The following is a 21,040-nucleotide window of genomic DNA, read 5'->3' on the forward strand; positions in this document are numbered from 1 at the left end:
GAAGCTGCAGAAATTCTAGGGTCATTTGAAGGGGGAAGAAGAGCCAATGTCATGGACTGTTCCCTGTTTTCCATTGTGTTGGGAAATTTCAGTATTTAGATAAACATTGGAGAGGTTAGAAACACTATTTTTATTAGCAATGCCAAATGCTACCAAGATAAATAGCTCTTCAACTTCACTCAATTTGAACATCGACTTGAAATGTCTTTCTATCAGTTGGTTGTATATCTCTTTCTCTTTCATCAGTGTCAGGATATCGCCCCCAGAACAAGCTGATTAAGGAATGCTGCTTCAGTTCCCATTAATTTAGAGTTGCAATGCCCACTGAGTTATCAGATGATGCATAAGCAGAAAACCACAAATGTTTTGCAGCCCTATACTGGGTCACAGAATAAAGATCTCTACGTTTTTATATCAACAATGCAAATACACACTTAGTATTTTTTCTATTTAATATTTATGGTGGTAATTAGGCTCGAGTTCATTTTGTGAGGTGTCTAAAGCTGTCATGAGATCATTTTAATGTGTGCATGTTAATTCCCAACAGCTATCTTGCTGTCGTTTATTCTGTTTGAATAATGCTGGAATGCATTGATTATTAGTAATGGAATCATATATAGATCCAAAGAATTTAGTCAGCATGTCATGCAAGTAAAACTGATGTTAAGCACTTAATATTCTTGTGGTAGTTTGCCACATGCAGTTCTTTTGCATGCCTAGTGGTGTTTATAGGGCTTGATTTAATAATCCTGACGTGGGTCCCACCCTCCAGTTGGTGAACTGGTGTGAAACCCACATTGTTTCCGATGCTGTCAGGCACTTAACTGACGAGCTTCAGGCCTCCCCTGGGATTTAAGACACTGGAGGTGGAAATCCCACCTACCGAGAGCTGCCGCTCAGTCAGAGGTTGGCAGATCTCTGTTGCTGGTAGTGCTTCTGGGAGTGGTGGGTGTTGCAATAATGATCCAGGAACTTGACCAGGGATTTCTATTGAATTCCTGCGCTTGGGGTGAATGAGGCTAGGATGGGAGTGGTCATGGGAATGGGTGAGTTGGAGGCAAGAAAATGGCAGGTGGCTTTCGATGTCTCTCACCCCCACTCCCACCGCCCCCCCCCCCCCCGACACCCGTTAGAGTGCCTGATAACGTGGCCGCTTTGTTCCTGCTACAACAGCTAGATTAAATTCTGTCCATAATTTCTGCTGCCTTCACACTAGATTTTGTTTTCAAAGAATATTTGAAGCTTGTAAAAATGTTCCATATTAGCTTTGACTACTTCGTGTATACAGTTTGACATTCAGTGACGAAAAGTTTTTCTAGAACCTTGGAAAGCCCACATGGCAAAAAAAAGGCAAGCAGATCAGAGTGACTGTGACTTCTGTTGTAGCACAAGGATTGGGATTTACAGAAGCACTGTTTCAGTCCTGACTAGTGGTATCACCTACATCCATGTAACAACAGCTCACGAGGACCTGGTTTATTCTCCTTACATACACCAGTATAGTTCAGGAAAGTTTGACAGTTTGACAATGTATGACTCCATGCTGTACGTGACAGGGAAATCATCATTCCTATCCTCCCAGAAGGTCCTTACTGCTGAATTCTTCTAAACAAGTTAAAGCACTTATACTGGAGGAGATTGCTCTTGACTGTCATAATAAGGAAACTGAGCAACAGCATCTCTAGGAAGCCGGTGAATGCTCAGTCACTGAATATTTTCAAAACAGAGATCAGTAGATTATTGGATATGGTGGTAATTATTGGATATGGTGGGAATTATTGGATATGGTGGTAATTATTGGATATGGTGGGAATTATTGGATATGGTGGTAATGTGGGAAGGTGGAGTTGAGGTAGAAAATCAACTGTGATTGTACTGAGGCTGAGCAGACTTGAAGGGCATACTCCTGCTCCTGTACCACTACTGATTGAACTGGCTGAAGGACATATCTGCCAGACTGAGCCGGCAGGTGGTAGGGAACCAATGAGGGAAAAACCAACTCTACCTTGTCCTTAACAATCTACCTTTTGCAGATGCATCCAACAGTATAGATAGGAGTGACAACTGCACACAGCCATTGTCATCAAGGCAGCATTCAACCAAGTATGGTGCCAGATAGTCCTAGAAAAATTGAAGTTCATAGGAACGGGGGGTGGGTGGGGGGTCTCTCCACTGGTTTTTAGTCATACCTAGCACAAAGGAAGCTGGTTGTGGTTATTGGGGATCAATCATCTCAGCCCCAGAATATCGCTGCCGGAGTTACCTAGGGTAGTTTCCTAGGCCCAATCATCTTCAGTTGCTTCATCAATGACTTCTCCTCATAAGGTCAGAAGTGGAGATGTTTGCTGATGATTACACAATATTCAGTATCATTTGCCCCTCCTCAGATACCGCAGCAAGACCTGGACAACATTTGAGTGCCAGGCAATGACCGTCTCCAGCAAGAGAGAATCTCACTATCTCTCCTTGATATTCAATGGCATTACCATTGCTAAATTCCCCACAATCAATATCCTGGATTTTCCATTGACCAGAAACTAAACTGTACTAGCCATATAAAACCTGTGGCTGCAAGAGCAGGTCAGAGGTTGGGAATTCTGCGGCGAGTAACTCCCCTCCTAACTCCCCAAAGCCTGTCCGCCATCTCCAAATTACAAATCAGGAATCTAATGGAATACTCTCCACTTGCCTGGATGAGGGTAGCTCCAACAACACTCAAGAAGCTCAACCCCATTCAGGACAAAGCAGTTTGTTTAACCAGCACCCCATCCACCAGCTTAAACATTCACTCCCTCTACCACTGGTGCACTATGTACAAGATGCACTGCAGCAACTTGAAGCTCCTTTAACAGCTCCTTCCAAACCCACGACCTCAACCACCTAGAAGGACAAGGGGAGCAGGCACATGGAAACATCACCACCTCCAAGTTCCTTCCAAGCCTCAAACCATGCTGACTTGGAAATATATTTCCATTCCTTCAGTTTCACTGGGTCGAAATGCTGGAACTCACTTTCTGACAGCACTGTGCTGCAGCCAATGGAATTCATTGGTTCAAGGGACAGCTCAGCAGCACATTGTTGAGGGCAATTAGGGATGGGCAACAAATGTTGGCTTTGCCAGTGATACCCATATCCCATGAAAGAATTTTTTAAAAAACTCTTATGTTCTTATCTTTGCTGGCCATTTTAATCTAAACCTCTTGAAACTTTGTTCCTCACAAACCAAAATCATTATCTTTGAACTAAAAGTCTTTTTCCTCTACAACATTCTCCTAGGTTCCTCCATGGCAATAGCTTCTTATTAGCTTCTCTAGATAGAGCAATGGCTGCAGCTTTCCTAAACATTTTTCAGATTGACAATAAAGTAGGCAGATTCTGAAGCTTTTGTGAAAACAGTCCTGACCATAAATCTCTGCAACCACGCAGTTGACAAGCAACCTTTTCAACGTTCAGCCCTTCAAGTGTATTTTTTTTCCCTTCAAGAATATTTTTCACACTTGAACCTTTACTGTCATATCTTTCTAAACTGCAGAGATAATATAAGTGGATTGTGTGTTGGAGCTGCTTAGTTTTCAAGCCCTGATGTACTCTTTGTGTTGTCTTATAGATCCATTCCATTTCTAAGTAAATTTAGCTGCCATGTTTTTGTATGAGGCAGTGAAAGTTTTCCTCATGGTTCATTGGAGGCTTTCTTCTGTGATTATCCACACCATTGTGTTGTCATTATTAAAGTAGTTGATCAATGGTAACAAGAGTAGTAATGTAATAGATAATTTTTTGCAGTAGCGCTCATTTGCCCCGATTAGTTGGCATATGCCAAAACAGTGTAGATAAAGAGGATGGTATAACATGGAGGGGCTTAGCAGCTTTAAAATTATCTTTTCACTTTGATATGTGAACATGCTTCCCTTGATCTTAACTTGCTATCTGCTCTCTCAATGCTTTTAAAAGACTTCCATACTGCTGTTCAGATGTATGTGTGCATGTGTGTATAAATATTACATATAATATGTGTTATAGAAGTTATGACAGAAACTAGCCCTTTGGGCTAATCGATCTGTATCAACATTTACTGCTCATGCCTGCAGACAATGCCAATCTAATCTACTGTGTTTCCCTGTCCCTTAATCCCCTTTTCCTCCATTTTTCCTTCATCAACTAATCAAGTCCCCCTTCCCAGCTTTACAACTCTGCCGAAAGATGTCACTCTGGCATTTTGTTTGAAATCGCTTGCATTTAATTTTGCTTCATTCTAGACGCAGCAACTAGCAGAAATGCGTTGCTCTCCATCCTTCCTCGATTGTACACACTTGAACCATACACACTTGAACCCCGTACACTGTTCTAATGGAAGGGAAAAGAACAATTTTTCAAGTTTTCTTTCATTTTTGTTTAAAATCTGTTAAGTTTCAAATTTAAGACATAAGTTTATGTTGTGGTACCAAAGATTATTTAATGATGTTTTCTGCAAAGGTATAACCGATATTTGGAGATTTCATCAGAATAATATAGATCTTAATATGGTGGTGATTAATTTTGCTAATTGATTACATCAGAATACTCTTTTGAATATTGATATTTAGAATTTGTTTCTAAAACTATTACAAATTATTTTTCTGACTGTCTTTCAGGAGTGAAGAGGTGGTTTGTACAAATAGTATTTCAAGATCAAGATGGAAAAGAGTCATTGAAAAAGTAAGACTGAATTTTTTAACTCCTTTGGTTGCTTTGCTTTAATTATATTTCAGACTTTTGGAACTTCTCTGGGGTTTGGTAAAGTTGTTCACACAGTTCACGAGCGGTAGAACAGTGATATATAGAAATAGATAAAACTTGCAGCTTACGCTCATTAGGGTAGAAGACTGGGGAATTGTAGATTCCCTTGTGGGGAAAATTGAGTTGATAATTTTTTTACAAAAATTATTAAACTTATTGCAGTATGTGAATCATAAACGAAAAATGAAGAAATATTTGTAACATTCAGTGGTAAGTTTGCATTGTTAGGCTTGGATGGATTTGCAATACCAAGTTTTATTTTAATTTGTACCATTTTTGACAAGGTGGGAGTTGTATTTCTGGAGGTAATTTTCAATTCACTGTGCCTTTGTAAAACTGGTGTTGTGGGTCATGTGACATCATCGGAGCTGCCCCATTTTCATTTCATTGGAAAGGAATATTGGGCAGTTTATAGATACCTGACTCTCTCTAATGGCTTTACACTCTACTAGTAAATTGAAAATCGCTCCTTCTGAACCCTGCAATATGAAGCAATTTGTGATTTTCAGCAATGTGATTTGTCAGATCATAAGCGCATAAAATTTAAAGGATAACTGGTGGTGAGTTAGAGGTTATAAACTAAGTAATTGAGTCGTGTCATGATGATGAGACTGAAATTAAAATGGTTTCTAAATGGAAATTTAAGAAATAATTTTAGGTGCATGTAAGTATTAATGTCTGACCAACTTTCAGAAAAATGCAGCATTCGTAAAATAATCTTTGCACAAGTGTTTCATCAAATTCACAGCTCTTATCTGTGACTGACAATTTAAATTTTGCACTCTTTAAATCAAACACCATTAATATATTAAACCTGGAGACAGAGAAAATGCTCTTTTTTTTCTTGAAAACATTAAATTGGGTTATGGCTGAAAAGAGTATCAATCTTTAAAGAAAAGTTTCACTTGAAGTAGTGTTGTTCTACTTAGTTTGCATGATATGCTCCTGTTTCCAAATGCATATTTATTTAATATTTTCACTTAAATTAAGAAATATATGGCATAATATTTAAGGTGCTTTCTGTATTTGTTTCATATAAAGTTATTCAGTTTTATAACAGATTGAGCTTTAATTTGCAACAGTTAATACAAGTGTCACCACTCTTAGTCTTATTTCAAAATGCAAGCAACCTGGAGCCTTATGTTTTTGAGTTGCAATGGAGTAAATTGCCCTTTCATTTGGGTGCAAGCCTTTTGAATGCAATCTCATTGCGGCTGAGGTATTTTAAAGGTGAAAATGTGCCCACTTAAAGATAACATTTAATATGCTATTGCTATGAAATTCTTTGCCAGCTATTTTCTGTTATATCCACATGACGAAATACAAATTGGCTTTTCACCTGACAGGTAGGCAGAATTTTACGCTGGTGGGATTTTTGCGGTCCTGCTGAAGTTGATGGACTTTTGAATGGCTCGCCGTGTTTTACAGGCCTGCCCTCCTCATGATGAGGCTGTAAAATTCTGCCCAATGTTTCTATTTTACCCCCCAATCCAATACAATCTGAAAATTAACTCAGTGATATGAAGATCTCAACACACACACATTTTATATGTGTGAGAATATACTACATTCTCGATAATCTAGCAGTATAACTTTTCAAAGTTTAGTTTCAAAGAGAAAAAGCTATCCTGTGGAATAAGTTGAGCCTAGCTGCCAGTTACTATTTATTTGTCTATCTCCTCTTTCTTGCCACTCAAACTTGAGTTATGCAGTTTTCTCCCCTTTGTCTCTTTTTCCACCTCATTCTTACTCAGAAATTGAGAGTTTCTGATTTGCCAGATTCTTGTATCAACCCAAAACATAGGCTCCTCACTGCCAGGCTGTAATATTTCTGTGACTTTGGGCTTGCTCAAACATAGCACTAAGGTCTGAATTTTATCGCAAAAGCATTTTGCATTTTCGGTTTGAAACTCTTTTTGGTTTCTTTCTTGGCAGCTAACTGTTGACCATAGTACAGAATATTCAAATGATGTCCTGGAATAGATTTATCAAAATCAGTGTAAGTGAATCAATATCCACTTCAAATGTGGTTCTTATTACCAGAACAGGGCTTAATTTCAATCTGGTTGGCCCCATCTCAATGCATCTCAATTAGATAGTGTATTGTATTTTTATTGATGAACTGTGAATGTTACCCATAGCCAATAGTCATATAAATCACTTTATAAGTTTTAGAGAATAAAATCAAAATTAACGAAGAATGGTTTCACAAATTGTGTAAACTTGCTCACTTGGTAAACACTGAGCGTTCTATTGCCAATGCCAAGTCATTTGGCACAACTAATTTCCTTGAATCCTTGGTAATGGGCTGGTTAATTTGCAGGGTTGCTTCTGCTTGATTGTTGGACCAGGAAACCAGATTTTTTTTTCTCCAACCATTGTATCTTAAATGTGCCATGGAATTGCAAAAAAGCAGGTCTGTGCCTCTAATTCTACCCTTCTTAAGTTCCTGACCACAAGGCAATTTCCTTTGTAGAAAAAAACAAGCCAATACTAGACATTTCCCCACAGGGAAGTGAAAGAAAATGAAAGGGCGTGTAATCATGACAGAGTTCACTTCGATTTCAGACATCGTTGGCAGAAACCCAGGAACAAGGTTAACTTCTTGACCTCACAGTAAAGGAAATCCCAAATGATCTGGAACTGTAAATGAGAAACGAATGGAATAGTCAGAGTTTCTCCATATTACAACTGCACATTGCTCAGAAAAAATTTGTTGGGAATTGCATTTATGAGTAAGGTATTAAATGTTTTGAATGGAGTTAAATTTCTGTTTAAGCTCAGGAGTTTACTAGCATATTTACGCTTCCTATGTTGACAGTCCTCATACTGGGCATCTGAATGTATTATGCTCAGAAGATTAATGAATTAAACCAGTAACTGATGGCACTGTCAAAGTTCATTAGCTACACACACACGATATAGTCGGGGCATCTGGATCAAGGATTGTCTAAGTCATTGGAAGCATCTGGAGAAACATCATTTTGACATTTTTTTCAGTGCTTCTAATTTGTTTTAAGGTTTCATATATAAAATAATGCTTTGATGTTTCATCTATGTTTTGCTGTGGATATTATTTCTCAGTTTGTGTACCTTTTTTCCTCCCCTGATCTTTTCAAGTAAGTTGGTTTTATCTGAAGAAATGCGAAGAACCTGTTCATGTGCTAAACATGTTTGAGGATGCTTGTCTGTCTTCTGAAACTAGCAGATGAATTTAATATCCCTGATACATGGTGGGAAGTGAGCAGGGAACAATTTTGTATTTGGGGAAACCTGGATGAACGCGATTAACATTTTTGTCTGTCTTGTGGCCACAATCGGCCAGATTGCGAGGATAGCTGGCTGGCTATCAGATGGGTAAACCTTCAGCACCAGGCTACATCAGGAAACAGTGGAGTAGTGGAGTGAATTGAAGAATTGAAGGAGGGTGCTGAGGGGGGAGGTTGGAATGGTGGCCAGTGAGAAGATCAGAAAGGCCGTATCAATGGGAGATCTTGGTTCTGGGAGGGAGACTGGTTGCAGTGGATGGGATGGAGGGGTCTGGTCCTGTGTAGTAGGGAGCAGCTTAATTTTTTTGGTGGGCAGCACAATCGGTGCTAAAAAAGCAATTACCTGTTCCGTGTGGAAGTGCACGCCAGGTTTGTCAAGCTCTGGGAAAATGGGCCGGCCAGGATTAAGCTTAAAACCTCACCATTAAAATGTTTGAATGAATAAGCTGCTTCTTTGGAATGGGTTGGTTGCCCACCCCCATTCCCACCTCACTTGAGTGGATTGGAGGTGGGTTGAGTTCAGGTTTGAGATTTCCAGCATTTTTATATCCCACTCAACCCAAACCCACAATTTTTGGGGAGTTAATATTTCCCTCAAAGAATCAACAGTACCACAATGTGCTTTCCCCAAATCAGTATAAAACCATTATTTAAAAAAGTGACTAAAATATTTAACTATTGACATAGGTCCAATATATCAGATTGTCTGTAATAACATTTTAATTCTTAAATTCATTCTACTCAAGATCCTGGAAAATAAAATGGTGAATGAGTGATTCTCTTGATGTTCAGTAGGGGGATGCAGTGTTTGGTGGTGTGTAAAAATGATAAGCAACTGCTTTTAACCATATTTGATGAATTTTCCCCACTAAAATGGTGGGAGGGTTCAGATTGCTTTTCCTACACACCTAGAAACAACCTCTTCAGGAAACTGCTGAACAATAATATTGGCATTGACAACAAACTGGCAAGTCAGTAGAACTAAAATAATGCTTTTGAAATGGTGGCATCAGGTGATATAATTTTTTTTTTGAATCAATAAATAAGCTTTAACTTCCTTGATTGTATGTCACTTCACCTATGAATCAGATCTATTTTAACTCCCAAATTATGTCTGCCTCAAGTTTACTTCTATTTTTCAAGGACTTGTTTTGTATTACTGTAATTAGAAATGAAGGTCATTGGGAGAAAGTGGTTTGCATCATTTTAATATACCTCAGTCCCTGTTTGCTGCCTTGTGGAATACCTGGACTGCTGTCAGAGCAGAACCTTGTGTAGCAGCCATAGGGTGGACTAGCTGTACGGAAAATGGGGAGATTGTCCAAGTGTCCTCATGAATAGTTCTGTAAGACTATTTGCAGCATTTCCTCCTGTTTCCTTGAGGATCTGTATAGAATTGGGACATCCAGCCCACTGGGGCAACAACTAAACTTAACACATTACTTTTTTATTAAAATATCTCAGTATGGAAGAACTGTTGTGTTTCCATACCAATTACTATTAGGGACTCTACTTGGCCCCATATACCTGCTTTCTAAGCTATTGATTTCCATTATCCAAACTGGCCGTTGCAATTTATTCCATGCTGATGCTTCTTAGTCAAATGTGCCTAAATTTCCCTGAACCAGCAAATTTTATCTATATTATAATGCTATTTTTCTGTTAAAATTAAAATTTAGATAAAGGATTCAGTAACAGTTGTAATTTTTATTGGTGGAGTAGGGCTTCACTCATTATTATTCATTTACTTAAGTATTAAATACATTCTTATGTTGTAGGATGCCCTTTACTTGGTTTTTTGTTGTGGGTTGCTCCTAAAATGAAGTCCCAAATAGGATGCATCATAGGTTCGGGAGCTAGAGTGGCTCAGTGGGTAGCTCTCCTGCTTCTGAGCTGGAAGGCTCTGGGTTCAAGTCCCACTCCTGGACTCGTGGCCAGGGAAGAATCAACCACTGGTGCAGGCAAGTCTGCATGTATCGGTGCCAGTCCCCGGCCTGGATAAATGCGGCGGGATGACAGCAGGAAGGGCATTGGCTGTAAAACCATCCAAATTATGGTTGATATGAACATGATCAACCAGTATTGTGCCAACCCCATGTAATATGGGAAAAGCCGAAAGAGATGCATCCTAGGTTATTGAGAGAAATAAGGGTAGACGTTTTCGGAATCTCTGGCCACAATCTTCCAATAAGTTTTAAGGGAGGGGGGAGTGGAGGGAGAAGGAAAGGATTGACTGGAGTTGTACGTTCACAAATCTTCGAAGGTAACAGGACAAGTTGCAAAGGGTGCTTTTAAAAAATGCATATTGGATCTTCACTTTATTAATAGAGGAATAAAATACAAAATCAACGAAGTCATGCTAAACCTTTATGGAACACTCGTAAGCCTCAGTGCATTCTCTTTCTGCTGGCGGGTTTATTATGTGGAACTTTGTCAAATGCCCTCTGAAACTCCATATACAAAACATGAACCGCAATGCCGTTACCAACCCTCGCTATTACTTAATTGAAGAACTTTCATTAAATTAGTCAAACACAATTTGCCTTTAACACATCTGACTTGCATTATTGTCTCTAATAATATGTGTTAGGTTGACTGGCCAGTAATTGGCCAGTTTATCTACGTCCCCTTTTAAGTACAGGAACACCAAATTCTTCAGCCCTCTGGCATCACAACCATATCAAGGAGGATTGGAAGAATTTATCTCAACATGCTTTCATTTATCCATTTATGGGATGTGGCCACCACTAGTAAGGACAGCATTTATTGCCCATCCCTAATAGACCTTGAGAAGGTGGCAATGAGCCACTTTCTTGAACTGCTGCAGTCCATGCGGTGAAGGCACTCAGTGCTGTTAGTTAGGGAGTTCCAGGATTTTGACCCAGCAATGACACTCAGATCATTTTCATTTTCCACTTTGTCTGGTAGATACTTATGTTGTAGCTGTACTGGAACAGCTTGACTAGAGGTGTAGCTAGTTCTGAAGCATAAGCCTTGAGCAGAACAGCTGGAATCTTGTCAGGGCCCTTAGGCTTTGCTGTATCCAATGTGTTCAACTATTTCTCATCACTTATTTGAATTAAATTGGCTGAAGGCTGGCATCTGCAGTGCTTTGGACCTTGGGAGGAGGCTGAGGTGGATCATCCACTCCATGGTCTTCACTGAGGCAGGTTTTGAACACTTGAGCCTATCTTTTGCACTCACCTGCTGGGCTCCACCATCTGAGGATGGTAATGTTCATGGAACCTCCTTCCCCTGTTAGCTGCTTAATTGTCCACCTCCATTCACACTTGTGTTCACTTCTGGCAGCACATTTTATATGAAGGAGGTAGAAAACTTGGTGAGGGCGCAGAAGAGATTTAATAGAATGCTTCCAGGGATGGGAGACTTCAGTCATATTGAGAGACTGAAAAAGCTGGGGTTATTGTAGAGATTAAGAGGAGATCTGAAAGGAGTATTTAAAATCATGAAAGGTTTTGACAGGCTAAATAAGGAGAAAGTGTTTCCACTAACAAAAGGGACGATAGTCAGAGGGCACTGATTTAAGGAGATTGGCAAAAGAATTGGAGGCAACTTGAGGGAATCTTATTACACAATGAGTTATGATTGGCAGTGTATTGCTTGACACTAATTTAAGTACATTCATTAGTAACGTTTGAAAAAGAGTTGGATAAATACTTGATGAAAGTATTTACAGACTATGGGGAAAGGGCAGGTGAATAGGATGAATTGGATAGCGATACCAAATGGGTATGATGGATCAAATAGCCTCCTGTACTGTTCTTTAACCCCACAGGAGTTTGAGAACATGATATGAGCTTTAAAAAAAAACATTTCATAACTGAGACATCATGCTTTCTATTACAATATTAAAAAAACAAATATCCTGCAATTACTCCTGTAGGTATTGTATTTTAAAGAGCTTTTTGAAATAAACCTATGAATGTTTAATTACTTTGTTAACAAAGCTGTGAAATAAAATGCTACATGATGGAAATGCAGTACATAGTATATATTTAGCTTGATTTATTTGTATTAATTCAGAAGCATTCAAAATTGAATGTTAACCTACATAGAAAATGAATGTGCTGGTTCATGTATTATGAATCAAGTGGCACTACCCTTTCAGTGTTACAGCAGTATGATTAGATGAATCAGATGTTTATATGCCAGGGAAGAGTTCTCCAGATTTGTACTTTTACAAAAATTATGCTCCTTTAATAAAAAAGTTAATACATCTTCTGCAGTGAAGATGCTGGTTTCCTTTGGAGAGCTAGCATTGGCTTTTGAAATGAAAACGCACACAATGCTGGAACTAATCAGCAGACCTGGCAGCATCTGTGGAGAGAAACAGAGTTAATGATTCAGGTCAGTGACTCTTTGTCAGAACTGGAAAAAGTTAAAGGTATAACAAATTTTATGTGGTACAGAGGCAAGAAAAGCAGAGAGGTGTGGCGAAGAACAAAAGGGTAGTTCTGTGGTCGAGTGGAAGGCAGGAGAGATTAAATGGCAAAAGGACTGATGGTGTAAGTAAAGAGACTAAGATGGGTCTAGAAGATGTGTAAATGGGAAGAGCAGAATCATTACCAAAAGCTCCTGTCCAAAAAAAAAATTGAGGCAGTAATTATGACCTGAAATTATTGAACACATTATTGAGTCAGGAAGGCTATAAAGTCCCTAGTCGAAAGATGAAGAGCTGTTGCTCAAGCTCATGTTGAACTTCATTAGAACAGTGTAGGAGGCTGAGAACAGAGGTCAGAGTGGGAGTGTGGTGGTGAATTGAAATGACAGGTGACTGGAAGTTCACATGCATAGGAGATACAACTCCTGCCCATTTACCTTCTTCCTTCCTACTGTCCAGCATTCCAAACCCTCCATCCAGGTGAAGCAACAATTTTAGTTCAATTTAGTATATTGTATTCACTGCTCACAATGTGCTCCCCTCTATATTGGGGAAACTAAACACAGGTTGCGTGTTTTTTGTCGTTTTACTTCTCTACCCCAGTCCCACTCTAACGCTGACCCCCTACACTGTTCCACTGAAGTCCAATATGAGCTTGAGGTGCAACATTTTTTTTTCAAATTATATACTTTACAGACTTCCAGGCTCAATATTGAGTTCAACAATTTCAGATTATAATCTCTTCCCCCAGTTTTTTCTTGAACATCAATTCATGATGATTCTCCTATTTCAATTTGAACCTCCTTTAGATTTTTGTTTTTTTCACTTGTCCAATTACCATCTCAGTTTGCCTTGCACCATCATCCCTTTAGTCATTTAATCTCTCATGCTTTAAGTAGAACTTCCCTTTTGCCTTGCCTCCAACTCTTTCCCTGCCTCCGCATTCGCATAAACTCGGTACATCGTTAACATTTTTCATCTCTGATGGTAAGTCATTGACCTGAAACATTAACTCTGTTTCTCTCTCCACAGGATGCTAACTGATCACCTGAGCATTTCCAGCATTTTCTGTTTTTATTTCATAATTCCCGTATCTGTTTTTTATTTCTATTATGTTGTCACCATATTCCCCTAGAGTTTAAAAATAAAAGAAGCTAGATTGTTGAGCAATTTGTTTTTGGACACATCCCAAACTCAGCTATGTGAATGTCCTAGTGATTAAGGACGACATCGACATAATGATTGTAAAACACAAAAGCAAAATATTGCAGGTGCTGGAAATCTGAAATAAATGTAGAAAATGCTGGAAACATTCAACAAGTCAGGCACTATCTGTGAAGAAAAGTGGGTTCATTATTTCAGGGCGATGTTTTTTTTGTCTGATTTTTCTCTTGTATATTCTTTAAGTATCTTGAATTCCATAACAAAGTTCACTCTTGAGTTTTAAGTTATCTTTCCATATGCTGCCAAATATTGGGCTCCTCCAGCTCCTCGGCTCGTGTACTGCCTTCACGTTGATCACTGCCTCCTGATGATTTTACAGTTTACAGCTTTCAGCTTACTTCACACAGCAATAAAGTTTCAGTGTCAATCTGGAATCTGAGATCAACCAGATCTTCGAAGGATATGGCTTACAACTCCCTGGAGGAGACGGTCCCCTAGGAACAAGTGTAGGCTATTGAGCCCCTCAAGCACGTACTGCTGTACATCACTTGAGTCTTGCATCATGTGGAAGTAACTCAATTGTAGATGTCAAAACTAAGTTTCAGAAGGAGCACGTATACGCATGTATCCAAGCACATAGATGCAGAGCTCCATCCTGAGCAAGAGAATTATAGCTCCAGACAGGCAGTTTAAATGGCATACTGCCTAGATGCAAGCAATAATTTTCAGCTGGCCTGAGACCGGTAGCTACGGTATAAATCACATGGCAGAACAGCGTATCTAATGTAACTATGACAGTGGGACAATGGAGGTAATTTTTCAACTTCATATACTTGTTGAGGCACCAGACTGGCAGTGTGAATTCAGATAATTGCCCCAATAAGTAAATGTCTTGTTTTTGTTGATAAGCATGCACTAGTCATATCTGCATTCTAGAAAGATCAAATAGAAAGTGCTTTCACTGAGCAGTTTTAATAAAACAATTTGTCTCTCGGACATCTCACTGCCTCCTGTGGACAAAGCCTCTCCGCTTGACTGATTCTGAGCTTTAGCAGGGCACTTAGAAAAATTCAAGGCAATCAGGCAGAGTCAACATGGTTTTGTAAAAGGGTGATCATGTTTAACTAACTTATTGGAGCTCTTTGAAAGAGTCATGTGTGCTGTGGATAAAGGGGAACCAGTGGATTTGCTGTACTTAGATTTCCAGATGGCATTTGATAAGGTGTCACATCAAAGGTTATTGCAGAAGATAAAAGCTCATGGTGTAGGGGGTAACATATTGGCATGGATAGAAGATTGGCTAGCTAACAGGAACCAAAGAATTGGCATAAATGGGTCTTTTTCTGGTTGGTAGGATGTGATGAGTGGTGTGCCACAGAGTTGAGTGCTAGGGCCTCAACTTTTTACAATTTATATAAATGACTTGGATGAGGGGATCAAAGGAATGGTTGCTAAATTTGCTGACAACACAAAGATAGGTAGGAAAATAAATTGTGAAGAGGATGTAAGGAGGCTGCAAAGTAACATAGGTTAAGTGAGTGGGCAAAGATCGGGCAAATGGAGTATGATGTGGGCAGTTATGATATTGTTCATTTTGGCAGGAAGAATAAGCAAGAAACTTATCTAAATGGTGAGAAATTGAGGCGTTCTAAGATTCAGAGAGACCTGGGTGTCCTAATGCATGTATCACTAATGGTTAATTTGCAGGTACAGCAGGTAATTAGGAAAGCTATTAGAATGTTATCATTTAATGTCAAGGGAATTGATTACGAAAGTAGGGAGGTTATGCTTCAGTTGAACAGGGCATTGATGAGACCACATCTGCAGTATTCTGTACAGTGCTGGTCTCCTTCTTTAAAGAAAGATGTAGATGCATTAGAAACAGTTCGGAGAAGTCTTACTAGACTAATACCGAGAATGGGCAGGTGTCTTATGTGGAAAGGCTGGACAGGCTAGGTTTGTGTCCGCCAGAATTTAGAAGAGTAAGAGGCAGCAATGTTGATTCTGCCTGATTGCCTTGAATTTTTCCTGGGTGCCTTTAGTAATAGCTTCCAACATTTTCCCAATGACGGATGTTAAGCTAACTGGTCTGCAGTTCCCTGCTTTCTGTCTGTCTCCCTTTTTGAATGAGGGAGTTACATTTGCTATTTTCCATTCTAATGGAACCTTCCCTGAATCTAGGGAATTTTGGAAAATTAAAGACCCAAGAATGAGATCCATCAGGACCTGGGCACTTCTCAGCCTGCAGCTCCAACAGAGAGACAGTGTAAAGAAAGAAGAAATAAAGATCTGTATTTATTAGTCTCGTATGTTGGCTAGGGGACCAGTTTAATGCCCTGCTTATTTTCAAATATTGTCATGTATTCTTTGCGATCCCTGCCAGGACCTTAGTTTAATGTCTCATCTAAAAGACAGCACTTCCAATAGTGCGGAACTCTCTTAGTACTGGACCGGAGTGACAGCCTACTTTAAATACACAAATCCTGATACCCAGGCCTGCACAGCAAACCACCTCACTATGAAATGGCTGTACTACCAACTGAGCCAACCTAATACAAATTTTTAAAAATCTAATTCTTGGGAGTGGTCAGTGCTGGCAAGATAGCAGTTATTGCTATGCTGAATGACCCTGAATGTGGGGCTGGAATCACTTGTATGCCAGATCAGGTAGGGATGATGGATTCCCATTCCAAAAGGACATTTGTGACCCTATTGAATTTTTGTGAGAAAGGAACTGCTTTCATTGCTAGCAGATTTTCAGGTGCTAGCAGATTTATTGAATTCAATCCCAGAATCTTTTCCACGTGAACCTTTGAAATCTCAGCCTCTGATTGCTAACCCAATAGCATAACTACCATATTTATTAACTAATTACGTTGTGTCTGACCTTGGAGCACTTGATGCTGACACTTGGCCCACTGAAATGGGAAAATGTTGTACTTCCCAGCACTAGCTTCCCTCACCTTGAGCGTTACCTTTTGTCGAAACGTAAATAAAATTTATTAATGCTTCTCAATGTGTTATTTGTTTAGCTCAAGATGGCAGTCTACCTAAGAGACTCCGCCCAGAAGACTTTGTGCTTTTAATCTCTTATCTTCCTGCCATGAAAAGTCTTCTCAACATTTTATTATTTTGGGCCTTTTCTTGTTTCCATCTGTCTTGGACTCCTGCCCAGTTTCCAGTTTTTCCCAACTGCACTGTAAAGCATTCTGAGACATCTTATTGATGCAATAAATGCAACATAAATTTAAGTCATTGAGTGCTCTTCTAAAAATAATTGTTTAACTATGAAGGAATTTTAAGTACAAACATCGGCAACATATGTGGCCCCAAGATGTTTAAGTTTGTCTTCTTTCTACCTGAAAGTGGGGCAACTGCAGTAAGACCATCATTAAATTGGATAGGTTTTGTTAGTATCTTTTATAAGTCTCTGTTACAGCACGCAGATGGGAAGAGTCTCAAAAAAGGGAGCTGCCCTTACTCTGACCCTTTAAATCATGGGAGCAGTTAATAACTCAACACCAAGGATGAGTTGAGATCTCTGTCTTCAGATCACTAAGCATTATTGATGTTAAAAATTGAGATGACCACAGCTGAAAACACAAAGCTGAAAATGGTTCTGAACCATTGAAGTTGGAGAAGACAGTGGAAACAATGGATATTTTTCCAGTTTAAGTTGAGAAGGGTAAAGGTTAGTCTTGGAGTTAGCATTATTGGAATGGGTGTCAGAGAAGATCAAGGACTTTAAAAGCTGGGGATTTCTGTGAAGACTATTGCTGAAGATGGAGCAGCATATAGAGACAACCAAATCCAAATAAATCTGCTTTGAGTACAGCCTGCTGTTAGAAATCAAAGAGCTACCTTTTCTGTTTGCCAAGCTTGGTTACCATAGTGCTCTAATACTTCTTAGTGGATTAAACAGTGTACTGTAATTTAAAACTCTTAGCTGAACGGCTGGAATTGTTTGAGTGAGTGGAAGCTGAGTAGCCTCCAACAGTGTGTCATTTTTTGGATGAACTTTGAGGTTGGCAAAATTGATTTCGCCAAAGAGGCGGAAGAATAGGGAGGTTTGATTGTAAAAAAAAAAAGAGGTCAGTTTCTGCACTTTGCCTGTGGATCTACACATCTGTGTTCACAAGGTCTGTTTAATCAGGGAGGCAATGATTAGATTTTTGTCTGCCTGAATATGACCTGAATATTGCCACCACAGGATTGCCACTACCAGTGACAATCAAGGTCACCACAGTCCTGAACCCACAGGTCATACAAACATTATCAATGGATTGGTAATGCTCATATGCATCAAAAGTCACCGATTCATTGCTCACCAGGGTAAATTAATTTGTAATTTCCACTCCTGGCTACATGGGAACCGAATAAAAGGACAGTGCAATTCATTCATGTTGCAGGATTCCTCAGAAGTTTCAGGCATCCTTTATTGCACCCTTGTGACCATTCCACCTTTGTACACCTGTCTTTGCTGTCAACTATGCATATAGTGGACTCCATTCCATCCATGTGAGTGATGGTGACTAGTAGCATGAAGCATGTAGGTCACTGCCTGCTTCAGCGACAGTAGGTATCTACAATTTAATCCTTTATGCTTGCTCTCTTTAAAAGAGAAGCCAAACTTGAATACTAAGGTTACTCGTTTCAGTCTGGTCTATGACCCCTACAAAGAGCAGCAGAAAGGATACAATGAGGCTATGTAGCCACCAGGTCATTACTGAATATAACAAGATGCCTGGATTGATCTGCATATCTTACAATATAGTCCATCAATGGCATTGTCTTCACTATGTTCTAAGCTTATTGGAAGGAGGCCCATCTGCACTTGAGGGGCAAAGGATCATCCAAAAGAGATTTTGTTGGAGCAGCATATTGCAAAGTATTCATATGCAATGCTCTCCTAAAGAGGATCTACAGTGCAATGGCAGTCCTTTCCACATGTGCATAATATATTGGCTCAAAAAATCTTTTGCTGTATTGGCCTCTGTATGAACTCAACTGCCATGGATGTCCATCTTCTAATACTTCATTCTATAATTCAAAAAGAAACTCCCTGTATGCAGTTGAAATGAAGTACACCATATTTAATAGCTTAAGCATTACTAGCATTTGATTTTTTTTCCCTGGCTGTTACTCTTAGCATTAATGTGTGCTCTACTTGCCTTGCATCATTATCCTGGACTCCTATGTGGTTCCTGAGTGGCAATGGTAAGTGAGGTCACCCTGTACCACCTTAATGTTGTTCATGCGTTGATCTGCACCAGGTGCTAACACAGCTCCTGTTGGGGTGCCTGACTGGTCCCGTCAGCTTTCTGATGCACCATTTGTGATTTGAGAGAGATATAAATTGGCCTGGATTATGCAGTCATTGGGGAAGCAACCACCTCCCCCATTGCTCTCAAAGAAAGCTGTGCACAAAGATCTAGCTGTCTCCGTGGCTTAGATTTCCCCTTTCCCAATGGTCATTTAAATCTGATGCCGTCAAAGGGATCTCCAGGCATGCAGCAGCAGTGATGTCAGCAAGCAGAGTAAACAACCAATCACTGAATATTTTCTCAGACAGTGAACTAGGAAGTTAGAGTACTAATTATCACTTTTAATTTAAATTTTAGGCAGTGAAATAAATGCTTATGACTGGTCTTAGATAGAGGACAAGATGTTCAAATTGATATAAAAAAAATAAAAAATGTGGCATTTTTTATTATAATGGTGAATTTGACATTCCAAAAATCTAAAGTTAGCTTCTCAGGGCCAGTGAAGCTGTTTAACAGTAATTGTGAAGTTAGTATGTCATTAAAAGCACAATTACACCTTATTTTCAGCAACGCAGAATCTCAAAGTGTAGAAGAGGCTCTTCGGCCCTTCGAGTCTGCATCGACACATGAAAAACACCTGACCTACCTACCTAATTCCATTTACCAGCACTTGGCCCATAGCCTTGAATGTTATGACGTGCCAAGTGATCATCCAGGTACTTTTTAAAGGATGTGAGGCAACCCGCTTCCACCACCTTCCCAGGCAGTGCATTCCAGACTGTCGCCACCCTCGAGGTTAAAAAAAAGCTTTACCTCACATCCCCCTGCTAAACCTCCTGCCCCTCACCTTGAACTTATGTCCCCTCATGACTGACCCTTCAACTAAGGGGTACATCTGATCCCTGCCCATGCCCCTCATAATCTTGTCCACCTTGATCAGGTCACCCCTCAGTCTTCCCTGCTCCAACGAAAACAACCCAAGTCTATCCAAAGATAAGAGCAAAAAACTGCGGATGCTGGAAATCCAAAACAAAAACAAAAATACCTGGAAAAACTCAGCAGGTCAGACAGCATCTGCAGAGAGGAAAACAGTTAACGTTTCGACTTCTGATAAAGAGTCATATGGACTCGAAATGTTAACTGTATTCCTCTCCAAGTCTATCCAACCTCTCTTCATAACTTCATAACAATGTGTAACTTTTTCAAGGCCTTTTAGAGCAAGTGGAAGTTTGTGCCAATCCATGGTTTTCTTACTGACTGCTGTGTGGAGAAGTGTAGAATCACCAATAGTAACTTCTGGATTCCCATGTTATTTTATACACATGTGGAATCTGAAGTTTCTATCAGTTTCAATGTAGTAACAATGGTGAATGTTGACAGTTTTGCTGTCATTACCACAGCAAAACCAGGTAATTGGAAGAACTTGCAATTATAGTGATTATATTTCATGCCCTCAGGAAATCCAGAAGCCATTCACAACCATGTGAATGTGGAATCAGTAGATGAGCTAGGTGTGGTGTCATGTGAGGCAGCACCCTCTTGCATCTCCTTCAGTTGTATTCTTCCTGCTGGGGACTCTTCAGCTTGTTGAATTACATCCACTGTAATGCAGGAGTAATCACAAAATGCAGTCCTTAAATCTTCCTTGATATTCCAATTGATTCCCAATTACTGTGCCCTCAGAGACTCTGACATTGGCAGCTTTAATAATGGCATTTCTAGGGCTATCAATCAATGCCATCAGCTGTTTTATCACCAAATCATAGTACTTAGCCAAAAATAATATGCATCTTAGACGCACTTTTCAAAGACCATAAGGTTCAAAGGAATTCTCATCTTTAACTATGAAAAACTTTTCCCTGGAAGTATTATAACATTAGAAAATAAAACCATAAACATAAGCCACAGAGCCCATTGAGCCTGCTGTACCATTCAATAAAATCATAGCTGAGCATCTATATACAAACGTACTCATGAATATACATGTGAATTAGGAGTAGGCCGTTCAGCCCTTTGAGCCTGCTTTGCCATTTCATAAGATCATAGTTGATCTGATTGAGGCCACTACTTTCAAGTTTACCGCTTATACCTTTAGCTGACTCCCTTGTCAGTCAAGAATCTAACAGCCTTAAAAATATTCAATGACACTGCTTCCATTGCTCTCT

The 21,040-nt window shown here is 39.6% G+C and overlaps 1 protein-coding gene across 5 annotated transcripts in view; it reads left to right on the top strand.

The window, feature by feature from the left end:
* Window positions 1-21,040, top strand: part of LOC121269822 (protein unc-13 homolog C-like) — a 599,906-nt gene that overhangs the window by 127,095 nt on the left and 451,771 nt on the right. For 4 of the 5 annotated variants that reach the window (XM_041174809.1, XM_041174810.1, XM_041174811.1 and 1 more), the window contains one exon: window positions 4,632-4,695. In XM_041174809.1, the coding sequence (XP_041030743.1) occupies window positions 4,632-4,695 (64 nt within the window). Of the gene's footprint in view, window positions 1-4,631; window positions 4,696-6,739; window positions 6,776-21,040 lie in introns of those variants that run through there. The other variant, XM_041174813.1, reaches the window with a different exon arrangement.

Source organism: Carcharodon carcharias, chromosome 26 (assembly GCF_017639515.1).
Source record: "Carcharodon carcharias isolate sCarCar2 chromosome 26, sCarCar2.pri, whole genome shotgun sequence".
NCBI classification, from domain to species: Eukaryota; Metazoa; Chordata; class Chondrichthyes; order Lamniformes; family Lamnidae; genus Carcharodon; species Carcharodon carcharias.